At 36.0% G+C, this 20,589-nt stretch overlaps 1 protein-coding gene across 1 annotated transcript in view; it reads right to left on the reverse strand.

Annotated features, from left to right (window-relative positions):
- LOC131973151 (microtubule-associated tumor suppressor 1 homolog) overlaps nt 1-20,589 on the reverse strand; it is an 82,141-nt gene that overhangs the window by 13,438 nt on the left and 48,114 nt on the right. Inside the window, exons 9-12 of the mRNA XM_059335030.1 lie at nt 18,422-18,760; nt 10,366-10,432; nt 1,637-1,760; nt 784-874 (exon numbers count right to left, since the gene is read on the reverse strand). Of these exons, the coding sequence (XP_059191013.1) occupies nt 784-874; nt 1,637-1,760; nt 10,366-10,432; nt 18,422-18,760 (621 nt within the window). The remainder of the gene's footprint in view (nt 1-783; nt 875-1,636; nt 1,761-10,365; nt 10,433-18,421; nt 18,761-20,589) is intronic.

Consider the following 20,589-nt stretch of genomic DNA (forward strand, 5'->3'; position numbering starts at 1 on the left):
AATTAAAACTAAAACTTAAATTCACTATTCCAATGGGGGCCCTCACAAAGATAGAAGTACAAGAATGTGTGTGTGTGTGTGTGTGTGTGTGTGTGTGTGTGTGTGTGCGTGCGTGTAGTAGTAGTAGTGGGCATGGTAAGAGACAGTGAGGACAAGTGGCACGTAAATATGTTCGTTTGATAATTTACTTTAAGTCCCACATGTGTGTTTGTATGAGTGTGTGTCTGTGATCAGTACATTAGTCATTTCTGCTGAACAACAGTGTTTGCACTGCTTGAGTTTCAAAGATATAACACGAGAACTTACCTTTGCTTGAAAGACAGTTAGAAACAAAGCTATCAGCCATATTAATTGGAATATATAAATATTTAACCTGTAGTTCTGTTCATTTTTACATGTTGCATTCTTCTTGTTAATATATTTCTGTTAAATTTTGGGGTCTTTGTTTTTATCCTTGTGGTATCGAAAATGGTATCAAGTATTGAATATTTTCCTGAGTATCGGTATCGAGTTGAAAATTTTAGTATCGTGACAACCCTAGTGGATACTTACTGTTTATTTTCACAAAAGTATGTTGAACCTAGTATCAGTATATAGTGTGATTTTGGTCGCAGCATTGGATTAGAGTCACATGTGTGTTTTTAATTTTAATAAATGATCACATGAGCAAATATACGTGCGTCTTGTTCTCCATGTCCCTTTCCACCCCCATGTATATCCCCCCATAGTGTGTGCATATGTCTGTGTGTTTGTGTGTGTGTGTCTGTATATATGTGCTCTGACCTGCTGCTCCATCAAAATGCGGTACTTGTCAGCCTCCTCCTGGTACGTGTGGTGGACTTTGTCCCACTCTGTTTGGTAAAAACTCCTCAACCTGACACACACAGAGGAACACAGACAAATGACATCCAGAGAAGAGTAGAATCAGTGCACGCTTTCATTTCCATACAACAGCATGCTACCACTTATAACTAGGGCCAGGACTTTAACACGTTCATTAAGATTAATTAATTACTTAATGGCACTTATTTTTGCACCGCGGAACGTTTCTCACTAGATGAGTTTCAGGCGGACCGATTATACTGGAGCACCAACTAGCGTTCATGAGTCCAGACAACAACAAACCACAGTGAACATGAAGGAAGAAGCTGATGAGAGCGCTTTGGTTGGCCCCGTGGATGATGGGACATTTAGTTACAAAAAACCAACGGATGGAAGCGTCGATAAGAGCATGGTTGTGTTGCTATGCAACAAGGAATTCACATATCAGCACATCCAGCCTCAAGTATCACCTCAATGCAAAACATATAGCAGCTAATGGCTAAATATGCTATTGCTACACTTGATGGCAAAAATTGCAATATTTTTGTTGCCTAACCTTATGCATTCAGTCATTATTCAATGGTATACTAAAAATCCATGTGAAAAAAATTACTTCTCATTGTTCTCAGGTCAAATATTTATATGTGATTAAAATGTGATTAATTTCGATTAATTAATTACAAAGCCTCTAATTAATTAGATTCTTTTTTTTAATCAAGTCCCGGCCCTACTTATAATTTTTTGTTATTGTTTTTAAAATCTCATGCAGGTGAGGCTAAGAGTTCAGCTGTGAGCACTTCAGAAAATGTTGCACCTGTCCTCCAGCTGCACTAGCTCCTCCTTGTGTTTCTCCTCCTGCCTGTTCAAGGCCTCCTCCAAGCTGGTGCGTACCTCCTCCTTCCCTTTCTTCAGATGCTCACAGCACTGAGAGGATATGACTGGAAGGCAAAATGGTAGCTTGTACTTTTGATTGAAAACACTTGAAGGACACTTGAAAGTAGGCTACATGAACACTCCAAAAAAGGTGTGTCTAAAAACAAGATAAAAACACTAAATCTGAGGGAAAAGATCTTGCTGATCTTGCTGATAATTTCACTTGACAAGAGTTCTTAAATTAAGATTATTAAATCTAGAAATACGCATGTCGTACGCTTAAAATAAGAAATTAACTCTTAAAACCAGAATAAAAACACATAAAACCAGAATAAAACCAGTTAAAACCAGAATAAAACCAGTTAAAACCAGAATAAAACCCAGTTCAAACCACTTAAAACTAGAACAAAACCATTTTAAACCGGAATAAAACCAAGAGATTTCATAAATTAAGATTATTAAATCTAGAAATAAGCATGTTGTACGCTTAAAATAAGAAATTAACTTTTAAAACAAGAATAAAACATAATAAAATCAGGATAAAACCAGAATAAAACCCAGTTCAAACCACTTAAAACCAGAAAAAACCCCCCAGAATAAAATCACATAAAACTACATAAAACCAGAATAAAACAATTTTAAACCAGAATAAAACCAAGAGATTTCTTAAATTAAGATAACTAAATCTAGAAATAAGCATGTTGAACGCTTAAAATAAGAAACTGCAAATCATTTATTTCTTACCAAGGTAAAAAAAACTTGAGATTTAGAAGTGTTAGATAATTTATCTTGTTTTAAGAGTTAATATCTTATTTTAAGCGTTCAACATGTTTATTTTTAGATTTAATAATCTTAATTTAAGAAATCTTGTCAAGTGAAATTATCTGTCCATGCAGCAAGATCATTTCCCTCAGATTTAGTGTTTTTATCTTGTTTTTAGACACACCTTTTTTGCAGTGTACTCCCATTGGGTGGTCAATGTTTCATAGCTTGCAGTAAAGCAGAATAGAATAATAGGAGAAGAGAATGGAGTGATTTATTACAGATGATTTCAGTTAGAAATCCTTTTGGGGGCAGATGATAGGGGAGTGAAGGCAAGATGTTGAGTCAGTAACATACATCAATATATAATCATCACATTATGCCAGTCCAGACTATTCTGAGATAGAACATGACTGGAACAGTCGGTGTCTCTACTGGAAATGAATAACACATTTCTGTGTGTATGTATGTGTGTGTGTGTGTGTGTGTGTGTGTGTGTGTGTGTGTGTGTGCGTTCCTTGACAACCACATTCCAGCTTAATTACTCTTACAACAGACATGAGATCAAACCCTGAAACATCTGCAAGTCAGCTCAGAAGTATGCAGAAGGGCTGATTCTTCTCATGACCAATTCAAACTCTAAGAAGCACACGCACGCTTTCCTCTGGCTCTACCTGTTTCCAAGTGTTTTCATTAACTCTGTTTCAAATCTGAAATATTTGGAAAAAGTATTGAGATAAAGTATACAGCATCTGGACTATCAAAGATCAAAGATCAAACTTTTTTGTTCAGGGAGGCATTTTTTAGGTTGTCCCTAGATGTTTTTATTATTGTCTCTGCACCTTAATCTCTTAATAATGTACTTTATTACCTGTGTCTGTTTTATCTACTGCTGATTTTAATGTGTCTGAGTTCTTCTTAGTCTTTTGTTTTTGTTTCTGGTTTCTGTAGCACTTTGATATTTCTTTATTATTATTATTATTATTATTATTATTATTATTATTATTATTATTATTATTATTATTATTATTATTATTATTATTATCTCCTTCTGTGGTGCTCCGTAATTTTCCTGACACATAGTTTATAGATTTTGAAGCTGTGATTTGTCACTCAGTGTTTCATGTATTGACAGCAGATCCAATCAAATAAAACAAATATTTGCCATTAGAGATGTTCCGACGCCATTTTTTCCCTCCCGATACTGATTCCAATACTTGTGCTGTGGGTATAAAATATAAAATTATAAAAAAAATATCATGCTACACCTGCATGACTGTGATATGATTATCATTGTGGTAAGGCCTGGCTCAGGTTAAACCCTTTATAAAACATGAATAAATACAGCAGATTCAAGCCATTTATTTTTTACATTTATTTTCAAATAAAACAGTATACAAAACAGCATAAAACAGTAGTGCAACAGCAACTTAAATAAATAAATCTGGGGGTCCGGGGGCACATACTCCCCCGGAGAACATTTTTGCCCTAAAAGCCTAAATTTGGTGCCTCTCGCACATTCTAATGCCACTATTCCATCTTAATTATTGCATATTTTAGAGAATTAAGGAGAATAAGGGTTCTTCCATGTTTTATTTAAGGCATCTTATTTTGACAGTCTTCTTGTAAATTATGTGGTGGACTCACACATCCATGTGCTCTAATTTTGCTACATGTGTTTGCTTTTATTTTGAAGGCGGGTCTAACACGTTGTTACCGTAACGCCGTATTGTGTGTTTAATTTACACTCAAAGTCAGAACTTGAAAGTCGGAAGTTGGAGCTCGGAACAAGAATAATAACTGTGCCTGAGCTCAACGGAGTGAACAAGTAAATAGATTACTAATTTCACAAATTACCTGGTATCGGATCGGTGCCTAGACTCCAGTACTCGCCAGCTGAATGCCAGCATTTTTCTGCAGTATCAGAGTAATTTTCGATACTGGTATCGGAATCGGAACAACTCTATTTGCCATCACTTGAAAGGTATACATGGTACACACACACACACACACACACACACACACACACACACACAAACACACACACACACACACACACACACACACACACAGACTGTGCCTGGAATAATAATATTCTACCTCATATAACTGACTGGTAACAACTGGCCTGGTTGGGACAGGTGCTGCTTCCCTCTGAATGGAGCTCTACAGTGCAAATGTAAGAGCCTGTCACCATGGTGATGGAGACACAAAGCCAATGACAGCTGAGAGCAGCTCAAACACAAGCCTGTTCTCTTTTATAGCACAAACTGTGTGTGTGTGTGTGTGTGTGTGTGTGTGTGTGTGTGTGTGTGTGTGTGTGTGTGTGTAACAGCAGGTGCGTCCAACATAAAGACATCATTTTAGAAGAGACCCCTCTTCTTCACCCCAGTATGAAAATGTAGACCTGGGGGTCATTTTTAAGGTCCCTAAGGGCCCTACTGCTTCTCCAACAAAATAAAAACAGAGTGAATGCAAAAGTTTTTGAAAAAAGGAATTATAATCAAGGAAAAACAGATGGCTGGTTTAGAAGAAAGCCAAACTGCTTGAGGCCAGAGTCTTTATAACTGTACTGTTGTTGTAGTAATTGTCCTTAAAGCAGGGCAATATGGGGCTAAAATATCTATCTATCACATAAAACACAGCATGTTTTCTGGTTATTCAGTTATGGACAATTATTGTCCATATGAAAAAACCACATGGTAAAGCCTACTTTTGTATGCTCCACACTCATCTCCATCTTTGCCCTCATCTGCAAGGATCAGAACATAAAGCATAATCTAAATGACATAAACTTGGCGTAACACAATTTAGCTACTGGTTTTTGACATTCTGACACAAACATTATAGAAGAATATCAAGCATTTTTATATTGTTTAGGTGATCTATATTGTCATGTTGCCCAGCCCTAGTGCTTTTACTATCAGATTAGACAATGTAATTTTGTATCAGGATATCTCCATATTTGTTTTTATCTCGATTCGATGCCAATGAAAAAAGATAAGTTATTGTATTGAATTACTGCCCAGCACTACTCTTAAGCAGTGCTTCTTAAAAACAGCCTAATTGTAGGACTACTCTATAGCAAATTAACAATTAGTCATTCAGGACAAGCGAGACTTGTGTGTTAACAGAGGGAGCAGGAATGCTGCTCTAACCTGATCCTAGATGTAGCAGTCATGTTATAAGTAATTCTACATTGTAAAGCTTCACTGGAAACTGTTAAAAGCAGCACCAACATCAGCCAGTGAGACAGGAACACAGACAGGTCTGTCCTGTTCACTTTGACTCAGAGACTATGGAGATTTAACAGACAGCTGTGTGTGTTTGTGTGTGTGTGTGTGTGTGTGTGTGTGTGTGTGTGTGTGTGTGTGTGTGTGTGTGTGTGTGTGTGTGTGTGTGTTGGTCTACATTGCTGACATTCCTCAGCTCTGTGTGTAAAGAGAAGAGCCAAAGGTCAAACACGCAGTAAAAGAATATATTATAGTCAGTGCTGCTCTGAATGATGGACAGAGGGGAAGTGGAAAGAGAGGGGGGTATTTTAGAAAAAAAGGGAAAGTGAAAAGGGAAAGGCTTTCAAGATGTGCTCTTCTGCTGCTGCTGTGAGTGTGTGTGTGTGTGTGTGTGTGTGTGTGTGTGTGTGTGTGTGTGTGTGTGTGGTACGTGGAATGTGTAGTATGAATTTTGAGACTGTATATAGAGGCCAAATTTAAGATGGTATTCAAGGCAAATGCCAAATGTGTGTGTATTCTTGTACATGTGACGTGTGTGTATGTATGTGTGTGTGTGTGTAGTGGTTATGTTTAATAAACAGTATGCATTTGTGTGAGTCAAGGTTATAATAGTTAACAAAAACTAAGGAAATATTGAAAACTAGAATTGAAAAAACATTTTTGTTAACTGAAATAGAAACAAAAAATAAAAACGAGAGTTTTGTAAAAAACGATAACTAACTGAAACTGTATTTTGGGGTTACAAAACTAACTAAAACTAACTAGAATTATAGTGAAAATGTCCTTCGTTTGCGTCTTTGTCAACTTTTTTCATACATAAACCTTTTTGGTTGATATGAAATCTATTTCATCTATCTGGTTTAATGACTTAATAAACTCATTGGGGCTGAGATGGATCAGACAAAGGAAATAAAGGAAACATTTATTGTGACCTTTTTGAATCTCCCACCCAACAAATACCCCAGTACAAAAAAACTAAAACTAACACTAAAACTAATAAAAACTAAACATTTTCCAAAAAATAAAAACGAACTAAAACTAGCAAACTCACTCTAAAAACTCATTAAAACTAACTGAATTTAAAAACAAAAAATCACAAAAAAATTAAAACTAAAACTGATGGAAAATCCAAAACTATAATAACCTTGCTGCGAGTGCATATTTCTAGGTGCATGTTTGTGTCTATCCAGTGAGTGTTTGTGTGTGTCACTGTAGGCGTGTGGCGTGTGCGATCTCTTATAATCCTGTTGTATCAGCTAATCTGACTATCTGAGACAGACATACCAGTAGGAGTTAGTATTTAGGACACAAGGCATAATGTTATTTCCAGTGGATGACAGAGGATGTGACCTAAATGCTTTTGTGTTTGGATCCCTGAATAGAAACCATAACCCCCGGAACACATCAAGGTTATAATATTTTTGGATTTTTCATTAGTTTTAGTTTTAATTTTGTGTCATTTTTTGTTTTCAAATTCAGTTAGTTTTAATAATTTTTTAGAGTGAGTTTCCTACTTTTAATCAGTTTTATTTATTTTTGGTTTTAGTTTAGTTTTTATTAGTTTTAGTGTTAGTTTTAGTTTTTTTGTAATGGGGTATTTGTTGAGTGTGAGATTCGAAAAGGGCACAATAAATGTTTCCTTTATTTCCTTTGTCTGATCCATCTCAGCCCCAATAAGTTTATTAAGTCATAAAACCAGATAGATGAAATAGATTTCCTATCAACCAAAAAGATTTACGTATGAAAAAAGTTGACAAAGATGAAAACGAAGGACATTTTCACTATAATTTGAATTAGTTTTAGTTAGTTTCGTAACAACAAAATACAGTTTCAGTTAGTTATCGTTTTTAATAAAAACTCTCTTTTTTTTTTATTTCGGTTAATGAAAAAAAAAAAATTCAATTCTAGTTTTCGTTATTTCGTTATTTTTCGTTAACTATAATAACCTTGGAACACATATGTGAAGACACGCTCTTGTTGAAGATTATGAATTGTATTATTATGTTCAGTATACATACAGTTTATATAGTAAATCACTTATAGAATATATTGTATAGATATTGTATATCTATAAATCTGTTTTGTCTTATTTCTTTGTTAACATTGTCACATTGTTTTTAACTGTCTTAATGACAGTTAAATGGCAGACTACCAGACGCTGTGGAACGACAGAGTAACACACACACACACACACACACACACACACACACACACACACACACACACACACACACACACACACATACACACATGAAAACGGTTTCCTAATAATTTCCTGTAAATTCCCCAGCAATGCCAGGTGACATTCTCCATAATGTGAATGTATTATATCTTGTTATTAGTTATTACTTGCATCCATTACTTTGGATGGTTCTATAATGCAGGGGTAGGTTGTGTGGAATTAACGGAGGTCTTCGTGTGATGCTGTTTATACTCACACTGTTAAGCTGGTGGCTCTTAAAGTTGCTTAATTTATTTTAAAAAATAGCACAAAAAACACTAAAACATTTAAAAATTATATCTACACTACTGTCTGAAAGTTTAAAGTATCCTGCCACCAAGCTTAATTGGGCCTGGTCAGATGTTTTAGAGGACTTTCAAATGGTTTTAATGCTTTTACGTTGTAGAAAGTCCTCCTTACAACCAGATATGACTTCATATGAAGGGTTTGTTTTGTACATGGAGAGCAAAGCCATGTGCAATTAGTTTTAGCTGGAAGGCTTTGGCAGCGCACCAGCTGTTACACACAAAAACATGCAGGTGAGTCTTTCTCCCCACCATGTATAGACAGACTCTCACTGCAGATTCTCACTGTGGCAAAGTAATAACTAATGCTATAGAGTGTTTATCGCTGTGTGTATGCAACACCCTCAAACTGCACACTGTAAAAAAAGTATGTAGAACTGCTAAACCATGACGGTAAAAGACCATAAAATGATGAATGGGTTAATTCAGTTTGAATGAAACACCGTAAATGTATATATCAGCCAAAACAATGTTTTTTACAGTTTTGTTTTTTGAAAAATACATTACTCCACTGTAAAATACACTATGTATTTAATGTAATATATATACAAGCCACCACTGTAATTTTTGCATTTATCTTTTGCAAAAAGTACTTTTTCTCACTGTTAAATGTACTAAACACCATATCTCTAACAAAAATACTGTAATATTTTATGGTAAAATCTTTAATTCATGCTTCATTTATAAAGTATTTTCTTGTCAATTATATGGCAAAACAGTGTTTCTTTTGATGGAAAAACCTTTTATTTATATAGTAAAAAATGGAATAAAATGGCAATCTTAAACGTGAAATCAACAGTGGCAATATATTTTTACCGTAATATTAAAAAAAGTTCTACCGTTTTTTTACATTGTATATCTTAGGACATTAAAGCTGCTCAGAGTGCTTGGGAGCCGCTACACTGGGCCTTTATGTGTGCAGTCTGCTGTGCCTGCCCTGTATAATTTAGCATAAACTGCAATTTAGGGATTATCAACAGGTCAGAGTCTTATGATGGAGCATTACAATTACATTCCTTTTTGTTATATATTTTTCTTTTTGGCAATATGCTGCTATTTGAGTGCCTGTTACACTAAGAGTTATGGTATCGACTCAGGCTAGCAAATAAGCTCATGTTGGATGTTACATTTTAAAAAAGTACATGGAAAGAATATTATTTTATTTTTTATTTTCCAGACAAAACCGAAAATGAACCAACCTCGACCCCAAAACTCGAGGTATATACTGAGCTGTGAACTTTGTGTACCATGACAGTTAAAGAAACTTAGCTTTGTATTAAAATGAGTTCAGTTTTTTTATTTTATTTATTTATTTATATTTTGGTCTTACTTTTCTCCTCTCTCCTGTAATTATCATTATTAGTATTATTGTTACTCATGCATGCTAAATATTATATATATATATATATATATATATATATATATATATATATATAATTTACATTTTAGTAGTATCGCTTTCACTCCCTAATAATGACACATAATATTTATTATCATATATTAATACTTAACTGCTAGATCTATAACTGAAACACGCACGCACGCACGCACGCACGCACACACACACACACACACACACACACACACACACACACACACACACACACACAGGGGTACCATTATTGTCGTTGTTTAATATTCACTCCCTGTCTGTCTATGTCACTGTATTGTATTATTGCACAATAAAAGAAAAAAAATGTGTTCAGATTTAAACAGGGTTGTCATGTATGTAACAAGCTGGAATAACAAAGCTCTTCTTCAAGCTTCACAACAGAAAGAGAATGTCAGGCAACAGCTGAACACACTACAGACTGAATGTCTAAACCTGTTCAATCTCTTGTGCCATAAAGCTACTTCTATTTGTGTTGTAATGCAACAAACACAATTTAATTTCAAATCCAGCCCAGTGGCACAGACAGTATCTAATGTATTGTGGAGATTGTTACAGACTGTTATTTTTTAGTTGTTTAACCTGTTTATAGTAATTAAACTAATGTCTCAAAATTGAAATCCCAACAACTCATTGAAGCTTATGTGTAATGTAGCAGTCTCATGCACATAAAAAACTACAACAGAAATAACAGAGGAGGAGAGTAAGGAAGGGAGAATATCTGAATTTGCACTTGATGACCTCTGAGGTGTCACTTACCCAGTTCATTTCGAAGGTTTGCCAGTTCCCGCGACAACCTCTCCTTCTGCTTCAAGGCTTCCTCATGCTGCACAGAAGAGAAGATAAAGAGACTTAATACAAAGCCATCTATGAGCAGAAATTGATAAATATAACTACAAAATCGATCATCAACCTTTGACCTAAGGTGTCCTGGTACCACATACACCACCTTGTGCTCTAGCATGGTGTTTGTAATGACCAATCAGTGACTAGCACAGTAGTCCAACAACAATCAGCCCTGGGTTCAGAACAGACTGTTCTCCTCATTCCCCTCCAAGTCTCTCATCATCGCCCATGTGAGCGCTGAAGTCCCCCACAAGAACTATAGAGCAAGGTTATTATAGTGAACGAAAACTAACAAAATAACAATAACTCGAATTGAAATTTTTTTTTCGTTAACTGAAATAAAAACAAAAACAAGAGTTTTTAAAAAACGATAACTATGTATATTTGCACACCTGTTTATTTACATACCTGTGTATTTGAACACTTGCTGTAACTGTTATCTATGAGTAACAGCTACTAATGCACATGGACCAGCCATTCCACTTTTTATATCCTAGGCTATGTATTGTGGGCTCATGTTTTGTATAGGTGGAATATGTATGTATACATGTGTTGTGTTGTATGTTGGCTGCTGGAACGCCTACATTTCTCTGCTGGGATGAATAAAGTATGTCTTATCTTAACTGAAACTGTATTTTGTGGTTACAAAACTAACTAAAACTAAATTATAGTGAAAATGTCCTTTGTTTTCGTCTTTGTCAACTTTTTTCATACGTAAACCTTTTTGGTTCATATGAAATCTATTTCATCTCTCTGGTTTTACGACTTAATAACCTTATTGGGGCTGAGATGGATCAGACAAAGGAAATAAACGAACATTTATTGTGACCTTATTGAATCTGGCACCCAACAAATACCCCATTACAATAAAACTAAAACTAATAAAAATAAAAATAAAACGAAGCATTTTCCAAAAAATAAAAACTAATTAAAACTAGCAAACTCACTCTTAAAAAACGAATTAAAACTAACCGAATTTGAAAACTAAAATTGACAACGAAATTAAAACTAAAACTAATGAAAAATCTAAAACTATTATAACCTTGCTATTGAGTCCCCAGGCTGCACCCTGCCAGGATGCCAAAGAGAGACTCCAAGAAGGTAGAAAAGGTACTGGCAGAGACAACAGTCGGAGATTTCCTCTCCAGAACCCGCAGGCACATTGAGGCGACCCTGTCACTCCTCAAGGAGAAGTACAACACAGTGCCTCTCACCCTGGGCAACTGTGGAAAAGGTGAGAGACCAGCTCCTCTCCAGGAGTTTGGTTCCTGAACCAGTGCTGTGTGTAGAGCTGAGCCAAAATGTATCTAGCTGGTAGCAGCTCCGGTTCCTTCCCGGCCACAGAGGTGACATAATACAGATAAAAGTGCTTGTGGTTTCCCAAATATCGTCACCCTGTTAAAATAATCGCCTAACTCATTTTTTCAAGTATTGCAGGAAACATAAAAAACTTCACCAAAAGTGTAACATATGACATTTATTGATCATTTCACTCAAAAGGATGTAACAAAGGATGGCTATTGGCATAGTAATAACACTGTGTGTAAAGTATGTAACATAAATGACTTAGGCAATTTTTTGAACATGCCTTTGTGACTTAAGCAAGATATGGTAACACTTTATTTTGAAGGTGTCACACAAGCCTGTCAGAAACATGACATGACAAGTATCATGAGCATTAATTAAGTAATTAATGTTACTTCAAAGTGTCATTAATGTTCATGACACATCCCATGTCATGTTTATGACACGCTCATGTCACTCTTATGTAGACACCTTCAAAATAAAGTGTTACCATATCTTGCTTAAGTCACAAAGGTATGTTCAAAAAATTGCATAAGTCACATTTTATTTGACTTAAGAATAATAAATCAGCTTAAGTCACACACTTGACATAGGCCATTATCTTAAAGGGGTAAAATCACATGATCGGATCAACTGAGGATGGAGGTGATTTTACCATAGGTAGCCGTCATGAGGAAATGATTTAGGCAAAAAAACTATTTTGACAAAAAATGACATAGGCGATTATTTTAACAGTGTCACGATATTAGAACCTATCCTATCTCTTTCTTATCCTATCATTTCTTGAAACAACTGAGAAGATAACATCCATCACGGATAGAAATACACCGTTGAAAAAAAAACGTTCTTGTTCTGCTCAAAACTGAGCAGCTGTAAAAAGTTATCTCGATTAAGAATAAATACAAAAACATCCTGTAATATCACACTATAAATAATTATTATAGGAAAAGTCTTTACATACACTTTATAATATTCATTTCACTCTCACACACACTGTGAGACAGGCAGACAAACACGCACACTTGTAGCCACGTGGCCCAGCACACGCGTGAACCCTGATGAACGTACAAAAGTTCACAGCTGCATTCCTATAAAGAACATTATATAAATGACCATAAAATGTGCTTCAAACACAAACACCAACACACACATAAAACCAGCCGCTTTACAACAGGAGTCACAGGAGACACCCCAAACCACACACACACACGCGCATTAAGTCCATCTGTTGTTTGAGTGGGCAGAAAAGTGAAAGAGCAGACGGAAGGAAGGAAGAAAGAAAGAAAGAAAGAAAGAAAAAGAAAGACAGACAGACAGACAGACAGAAAGAAAGAAAGAAAGAAAGAAAAAGACAGAGACAGACAGACAGACAGACAGACAGACAGACAGAAAGAAAGAAAGAAAGAAAGAAAGAAAGAAAGAAAGAAAGAAAATGTTATTAATAAGCTTGTATAGTCTTGAAAAGTGTCTTCATAAAACAAGCCCTGCTGTGACCGTGGTGTAATATTTCATAACATCTCCATGGCATTCAGCATCCAAATTTACAGTTTAGACTGAAAAGAAACAGCTTATTGGCTCAATGTGTCAAACTAGGTGGAAACCACATCACACACACACACACACACACACACACACGCACACAACAGCTAGATTCCTGTAAAATCACCGATTGTAAAATGACTTTTCCAGAGAGTTAGTCCCAGAGTGACAGAGCTAAGAAAAGAGCAGAGCAGACAATGTAAAGCAGAAGCTCATCTACAGCTGTAAACACACACCTTGCGTTTCTTCTTGCTGCGATCAGGGGGGGCCTTGTTGGGCTTGGCATGGGCTTTGCTGGTCTCGGAGCCCATATCTCAGTCAACAAAGACACATACACACACACACACACACACACACACACGCACACACCCTTCAAAACATGTCTTCAGTCCTTCTTTCCTTTCTCTCTCTCACTGATTCTCTCCCTCTGTCACCGGTGGACAACACAAGCTCTCTCTCTCTCTCTCTCTCTCTCTCTCTCTCTCTCTCTCTCTCTCTCTCTCTCTCTCTCCAACTGAATGAGATGCTCCCTCTCTCTGACAGACTCTGCCCCTCCACTCCTCCCACTCTCTACCTGTTCACCACACAGTCCTCCCTCCTCCTACCATCTGTTTCTCCTCCTCCACTGGATACTGTATAATGGAGGAATGTGAGTTATTTCTGCACCACCTTCCTTTCTTATCTTTATCTCCCTTTCTCTTGTTTCCTATCAGTCAAAACTGGTGTGTCTGCATGTAACTCATGCCTCTCTTAAACTTTACTCATACCCTTTCAAACTTTCTACTTCTTTGTACTCTGTAAAGTAAGTGTTGTTTTTACGGTAAAAAACCAGCAGCTGTGGTTGCCAGAACTTTACCCTAATAATTACTGTGCAACTTTTTTTTATATTACGGTAAAAAGATATTGGCACTGTTGATTTCACTTTTTTTTTTTTTACTGTATAAATAAAAGGTTTTTCTATCAAAAGAAACAATGTTCTGCCATGATAATTGACAAGAAAATACTTGTTTAGTATATTTAACAGTGAAAAAAATATTTTTTACAGAAAATAAATGCAAAAATTACAGTGATGGCTTGTGTATATAATACATTAAATACATATCACAGTGTTTTTTACAGTGGAGTAATGTATTTTTCAAAAAACACAACTGTAAAAAATACTGTTTTGGCTGATATATACATTTGAAGTGTTTCATTGTTACTGAAACTGAATTAACCCATTTATCATTTTACGTCTTTTACTGTCATGGTTTAGCAGTTTTTCACCGAAAAATCTACAGACATCTTTTACAGTGTATGTCTGTCAATTTAATGTTTTGCAGTCAAATACATTGTTTTACACAGTTTACAGGGACATTTTCTTTACAACTAGTACAAATGAAAGTTTTTCAGCACTAAAAAAACATGTTCTTAAATGGGTAATACTTTCTCCCTTCCTGTTTTTTAACATTTTTTAAAATCTCAAAGTACACTTCAAAACCATACTGACACTCACAAAGAGAATTTGTTTACACTCTCTTTTTGGGTTATTTACATTTATTGTTGCCATAAAAATAAAAACCCAAAATGTACAAAATAGATGAAAAAGTCTTACTGAAAATATTACACCTGCATGGTTTTTCAGTTAAGCCCACTAAACAGTCCCTTTCACTAAAGCAAACAGAGCCAGCACCACCCACAGCCAGCCTAAAGGAGAGCAGCTCTGCATGGAGTGTGCAGGTTACATTCACCAGTCACCTCTATCACACATTAGACAGCATTGGTATCTTAAGCATTAGATAAGAACACACATTATCTCACACACTCATGCCTAAGAGCTCCAGGGCTTTAAAGGCAGCTGCTGCATTCCTCAACTCCTCCCTCCCTTCTATCACTCCACTTTCCACCAGGCCATCATCTAATCAATAACCCAGTCAGAACGGCTCCAGGCTCCTGAAAGCTCTCTCTCAGCTGGGACAGCATGGGGCTGCTATCATTTTCCCTTGTGAGTCTTTCTGTGTGGTATCATGGAAAAATATGGTCCTGCATGCAGACACCTACTGTAGTTACACTGTAAAAAATGTCTGTAGATTTTACGGTGAAAAACTGCTAAACCATGACAGTAAAAGACAGTAAAATGATAAATGGGTTAATTCAGTTTCAGTAACAATGAAACATCGTGAATGTATATATCAGCCAGAACAGTGTTTTTTTTACAGTGTTTAAAAAAAAAATACATACTCCACTATATACAGTATACTGTAATATATATACAAGCCATCACTGTAATTTTTGCATTTATGTTTTGTAAAAATACTTTTTTTAGCTGTTAAATGTACTAAACACCATATCTCTAAGAAAAATATACTAATATTTAATTGTAAAATCTTTAATTTATGTGGCATTTATTTTATTTTATTTTTTTATTATTTGTGGCATTAAGTATTTTCTTGTCAATTACATGGCAGAACAGCGTTTCTTTTGATGGAATTTTAAAATTTTTTACAGCAAAATATGGAATAAAATGTCAATCTTAAACGTGAAATCAACAGTGCTAATATCCTTTCACCGTAATATTAGAAAAACCATAGCTGCCGGTTTTTACCATAAAAACAGTTTCTTTTTTATAGTGTAGAACTAACACAAGGGGTTAGGAGTACTTTGTAAAGTGTTTACATGTCTGTTGGGTTGTCTGTCTGTGGACACATCTGTCAATGCAATATTTTCACGACATGCTACATACAGTCACAAAACTTGAAATGTGGGAAGAAGCCATTGAGTCCCCACTTTATTCCCCTGGCCTGATTTGTTGCATTATCTAGTTAAGTGTCACAGAAATAGATCATTATATCCTCAAACACAAAAACCATTTCTAATCAGGCCCCAATTTAAAATACCAGTGCTGAAAGTTATGTAACAGGTAAGAAGAACATACACACACTTACATTTGCAGAGTTGTAACTGCTGATAACATGTTATTGAACTGATAAAGAGCTACTTTACCTCAGAAAGAGACCTGCAGGCAAGTCTGTGCTTCATACACACACTGAGGACAAGAGTGTGTGCATGTGTGTGTGCATGCATGTTCCATAGGTTTATGTACTTTATAATTATCAGCTGTGTGTTAGAGTAAGGGGCTAAGGAACAAGGTTATTATAGTTAACGAAACGAAAATAACGAAAACTAGAATTGAAAAAACATTTTCGACAAAAATAAAAATGAGAGTTTTAAAAAATTATAATTAACTGAAACTGTATCGCGTGGTTACAAAATTAACTAAAATTCTAGTGAAAATGTTGTTTTTCATTTTCGTCTTTGTCAACTTTTTTCATTCATAATGAAGATGGATAAGACAAAGGAAATAAAGGCAAATTTTACTGTGACCTCTTTTAATCTCCCACCCAACAAATACCACATTACAGAAAACTAAAACAAATAAAAACTAAACTAAAACTAAAGCATTTCAAAAAATAAATACTAAACTAAAACTATAGCAAACTCATATTACTCTAAAACTAAACAAAAACTCACAACCCACTTAAAAACAAAACTAATGAAAAATTCAAAACTATTATCACCTTGCTAGGGAATTCACTATTCCAATGAGGGCCCTCACAAACATAGAAGTACAAGAATGTGTGTGTGTGTGTGTGTGTGTGTGTGTGTGTGTGGTTTGGGGTGTCTCCTGTGACTCCTGTTGTAAAGCGGCTGGTTTTATGTGTGTGTTGGTGTTTGTGTTTGAAGCACATTTTATGGTCATTTACATAATGTTCTTTATAGGAATGCAGCTGTGAACTTTTGTACGTTCATCAGGGTTCACGCGTGTGCTGGGCCACGTGGCTACAAGTGTGCGTGTTTGTCTGCCTGTCTCACAGTGTGTGTGAGAGTGAAATGAATATTATAAAGTGTATGTAAAGACTTTTCCTATAATAATGTTTAGCTAGATACATTTTGGTTCAGGAACCAAACTCCTGGAGAGGAGCTGGTCTCTCACCTTTTCCAGAGTTGCCCAGGGTGAGAGGCACTGTGTTGTAGAATGTGTTGAATGTGCTTTGCTAACTTTGATGGATTAAGAAAAAGCTAAAAGCAAGCCTATACAATGAATAATTTTGTGTGTGAGCCTGTTTGTTGTGTGTGTGTGTGTGTGTGTGTGTGTGTGTGTGTGTGTGTGTTAATTCATCATCAATCCAACTGCGCTGAAGTCACAATGACACCGGACTAATGGCGGGACCTCATGGCAGAATACATGAAGTGGTAGCCAGATTCATGACATTTAAAGGATTATATACACACACACACACACACACAATCACACACAGTAAAACCGGTCTGATGAAGGATGTTACACATCAAGTTAAATTGTAGTGACTATGTGACTATGGCTGAGGAATGAAATCTTCTCATAATGTGTGTATTTATTTTTCTATTTGTCTAAAGACATCAACATCTCAAAGAAATGAAGAGCAACCATCTCACACTCACACACACATTCACCAATCCATCAGCAAATCAGTGTCACACAGCAGCAGCATTGTTGTTCATGGACTCAGACAAGCCTCAACCCTTCCCACTAAAAACAGCAATTATGCCACTCCTCCTCTACAAGCACCTGAAACAGCATCTTAAAAACAACACTGCTACATCACCAACAACTGTGAGAGACGCTTTAATTATACTGTGGATGCTTTGCTCTAATTTGCCAAAGGGTAAGGATGGTGTGCAGTCATTGAGTCATTCCCCCCATTGATGCTGCACTTACCATATTGTATTTACATTTTCAAACACATTCACCTTATCTGTTTTGTGGTGATACGACAGAAGAAAGGGACCCATCCCAACTGTAGCTGCTTCAATGAACCAAAGTTAGTTTACGCAGATGATACCCAACTCTACCTCTCCACAAAAAGCATCACTCCTGCCATTCTGTTCACCATCACAAACTGCCTCACTGACATAAAAACCTGGATGAACAGCAACTTTCTCAAACTCAACTGCAACAAATCAGAAATCATCGTCATTGGCCACAAATCTTCCCTCCCATCTTCCCAGGACTTCTCAGTCAACACAGTTACCCCCTCCCCCTCTGTCCGAAACCTCGGCGTCACCATGGATCCAACTCTCGTAATGATAGAAATAAGTGAAGTACCTCAATGAAGAGATGTTGTATGACTGTAGCCAGAGCCTCCACTCTCCTGTTCCCCTGGACGAGCAGCTTCCTGAGCTGGTTGATGGCCTGGTTCTTCTTCTCCGCCTGCTCTTTGCTCTGGTTCTGTTTAGTGGTGACCATCCGGTCTGAGACGGTTGCGCCAGGCTTGGATGCATTCTGTAGACGGGATCCTGTTTTGGAGGTTAGCCTTGACCCGGTTTTTGCTCTGAACCCAAGACCAGAGGCTCCAGTGGTGCCTGACCCAGTTTTGCTGGTATCAGTAGTAGCCACCGGGGGAACTGCTGTCACTGTTGGATTAGTATTCCCCACATCTGAAACCTAGCAATGAACAAATACCAGATACCCTCTTTAACACTTTGATGCACAACATCGGTCTAAAGTGACCCGACAGAGTTTTTTGTTCTATATCTTTGCAATAAATAATTTTCATCGCTCAGTATTCCAGGTTTTCCTCAATTAGTTTGTTTTTGATCATCATACATCCTAATTTTATGTTTTCCTTTATTCACTTTTTTAATAAAATCCCTTTTTGTGTCACAACTCTTCTAATGCACAACAAGGGTCAAAAATGACCCATATCCATGTTTTAGCTAAGTAGCTTGCTTGGCTAACTACTTAGCTAACTTCTTGGCTAAGTATTTAGCTAAGTATCTTGCTAAGCTAACTCCTTAGCTAACTTCTTGGCTAAGTAGTTAGCTAAGTAGCTTGCTAAGCTAACTACTTAGTTAACTTCTTGGCTAAGTAGTTAGCTAAGTAGCTTGCTAAGCTAACTACTTAGTTAACTTCTTGGCTAAGTAGTTAGCTTAGCAAGCTACTTAGCCAAGTAGTTAGCTATGTAATAATACAAAACCTTTTTTTTCTTCATAAAGTATGAGAAGCAAAATGGAAATAATAATCTGTTGTTATCAAAAACAAGATTTTTAAAGAAAACTTGGAATATTCAATCATAAACTAAGTTGATATCAAAAGATAGAGCACAGAAACACACAGCAGCATTAAATAACATGGGAAATGAATGTGGGTCATTTTTGACCCATGTTGTGCATTAGAAGGGGGGTCAATATGTTGTGCAACAAAGGGTTAATAAAGACACTAATCACAGGGCTTTTAGGGAAAAATATGAATTCAATATGTAACATGAGTAAAATTACAACTCTTTATAATGTCCACACACGAGCAGACAGTAGAATCTTTAAAAAAAATCTGGACAACATTTTGTGGAAAAGTCTTCATAACTTGTTTGCTAACATGAGAAGAAGAAAATATAGTCAAGAGATAAATATAAAGAGAAATTAGCCATTTTATTAAAATTCTATATATGATAACATTTTGCTCTGTGGCTCATTGATTGATTAATTCAACTTCAGTTAAAAATGATAGTTAGGAGTAGCAGTGGCAGTGTTGAGCCGGAAGACCAGGATCTTTAACCCATAAGAACCAAGACACGGTTACCCTTAAAGGAAAATTATGGGGGATATACCACAGACCAAGTGGACCACATAGAACACATTTATGATGTTTTAAAAAAAATTCTACCCCTAAATGTCAAAGACCTGTGATGTGACATATGTGTCACATTGGGTGTTTATGGTGTTTATGTTTATAATACCTCTTATTTTAAAATAAAAAAAGCTATTCACATTTTCTGCTTACAGAAACACAAATTTGCCTTTTTCTTTGCATCTCCACAACATTTATCAAAATTGTGACATTAATAGTGGTGTTTAACAACAAAATATTTTTCAGATTTGTTTTTAAGTAACAAAATAATAATAAATTAATAATAAATAAAAACAAATAACCATTTGCCTTTTTGATTGCATCTCCATAACATATATCATAATTGTGACTTTCACTTGTTCAGGAAATATGGTCAGAACAAGTTAAATGCAATACAGGATTAGAATTGTTAAATGGGTTTAAACTTAGCCTCGAAACAAAAAAATAAGCTTTTTGAAATGAGCTACTTTTTCACATTTCTGTTCCCAGTCACAGCCACATGTTGGAGAAGTCACTTCTTGTCACAGTCACATGACCACCACAGCAGGGTGTTGAGTATGTGTCGCTTAGGGATTTAATGAGTTAAGATGAAACATAAAGCTGAATATGGGAGATTCTAGAAGATTTAAAGTGTTACACGGGTGCCA

This window comes from Centropristis striata, chromosome 1 (assembly GCF_030273125.1).
Source record: "Centropristis striata isolate RG_2023a ecotype Rhode Island chromosome 1, C.striata_1.0, whole genome shotgun sequence".
Lineage (NCBI taxonomy): Eukaryota > Metazoa > Chordata > Actinopteri > Perciformes > Serranidae > Centropristis > Centropristis striata.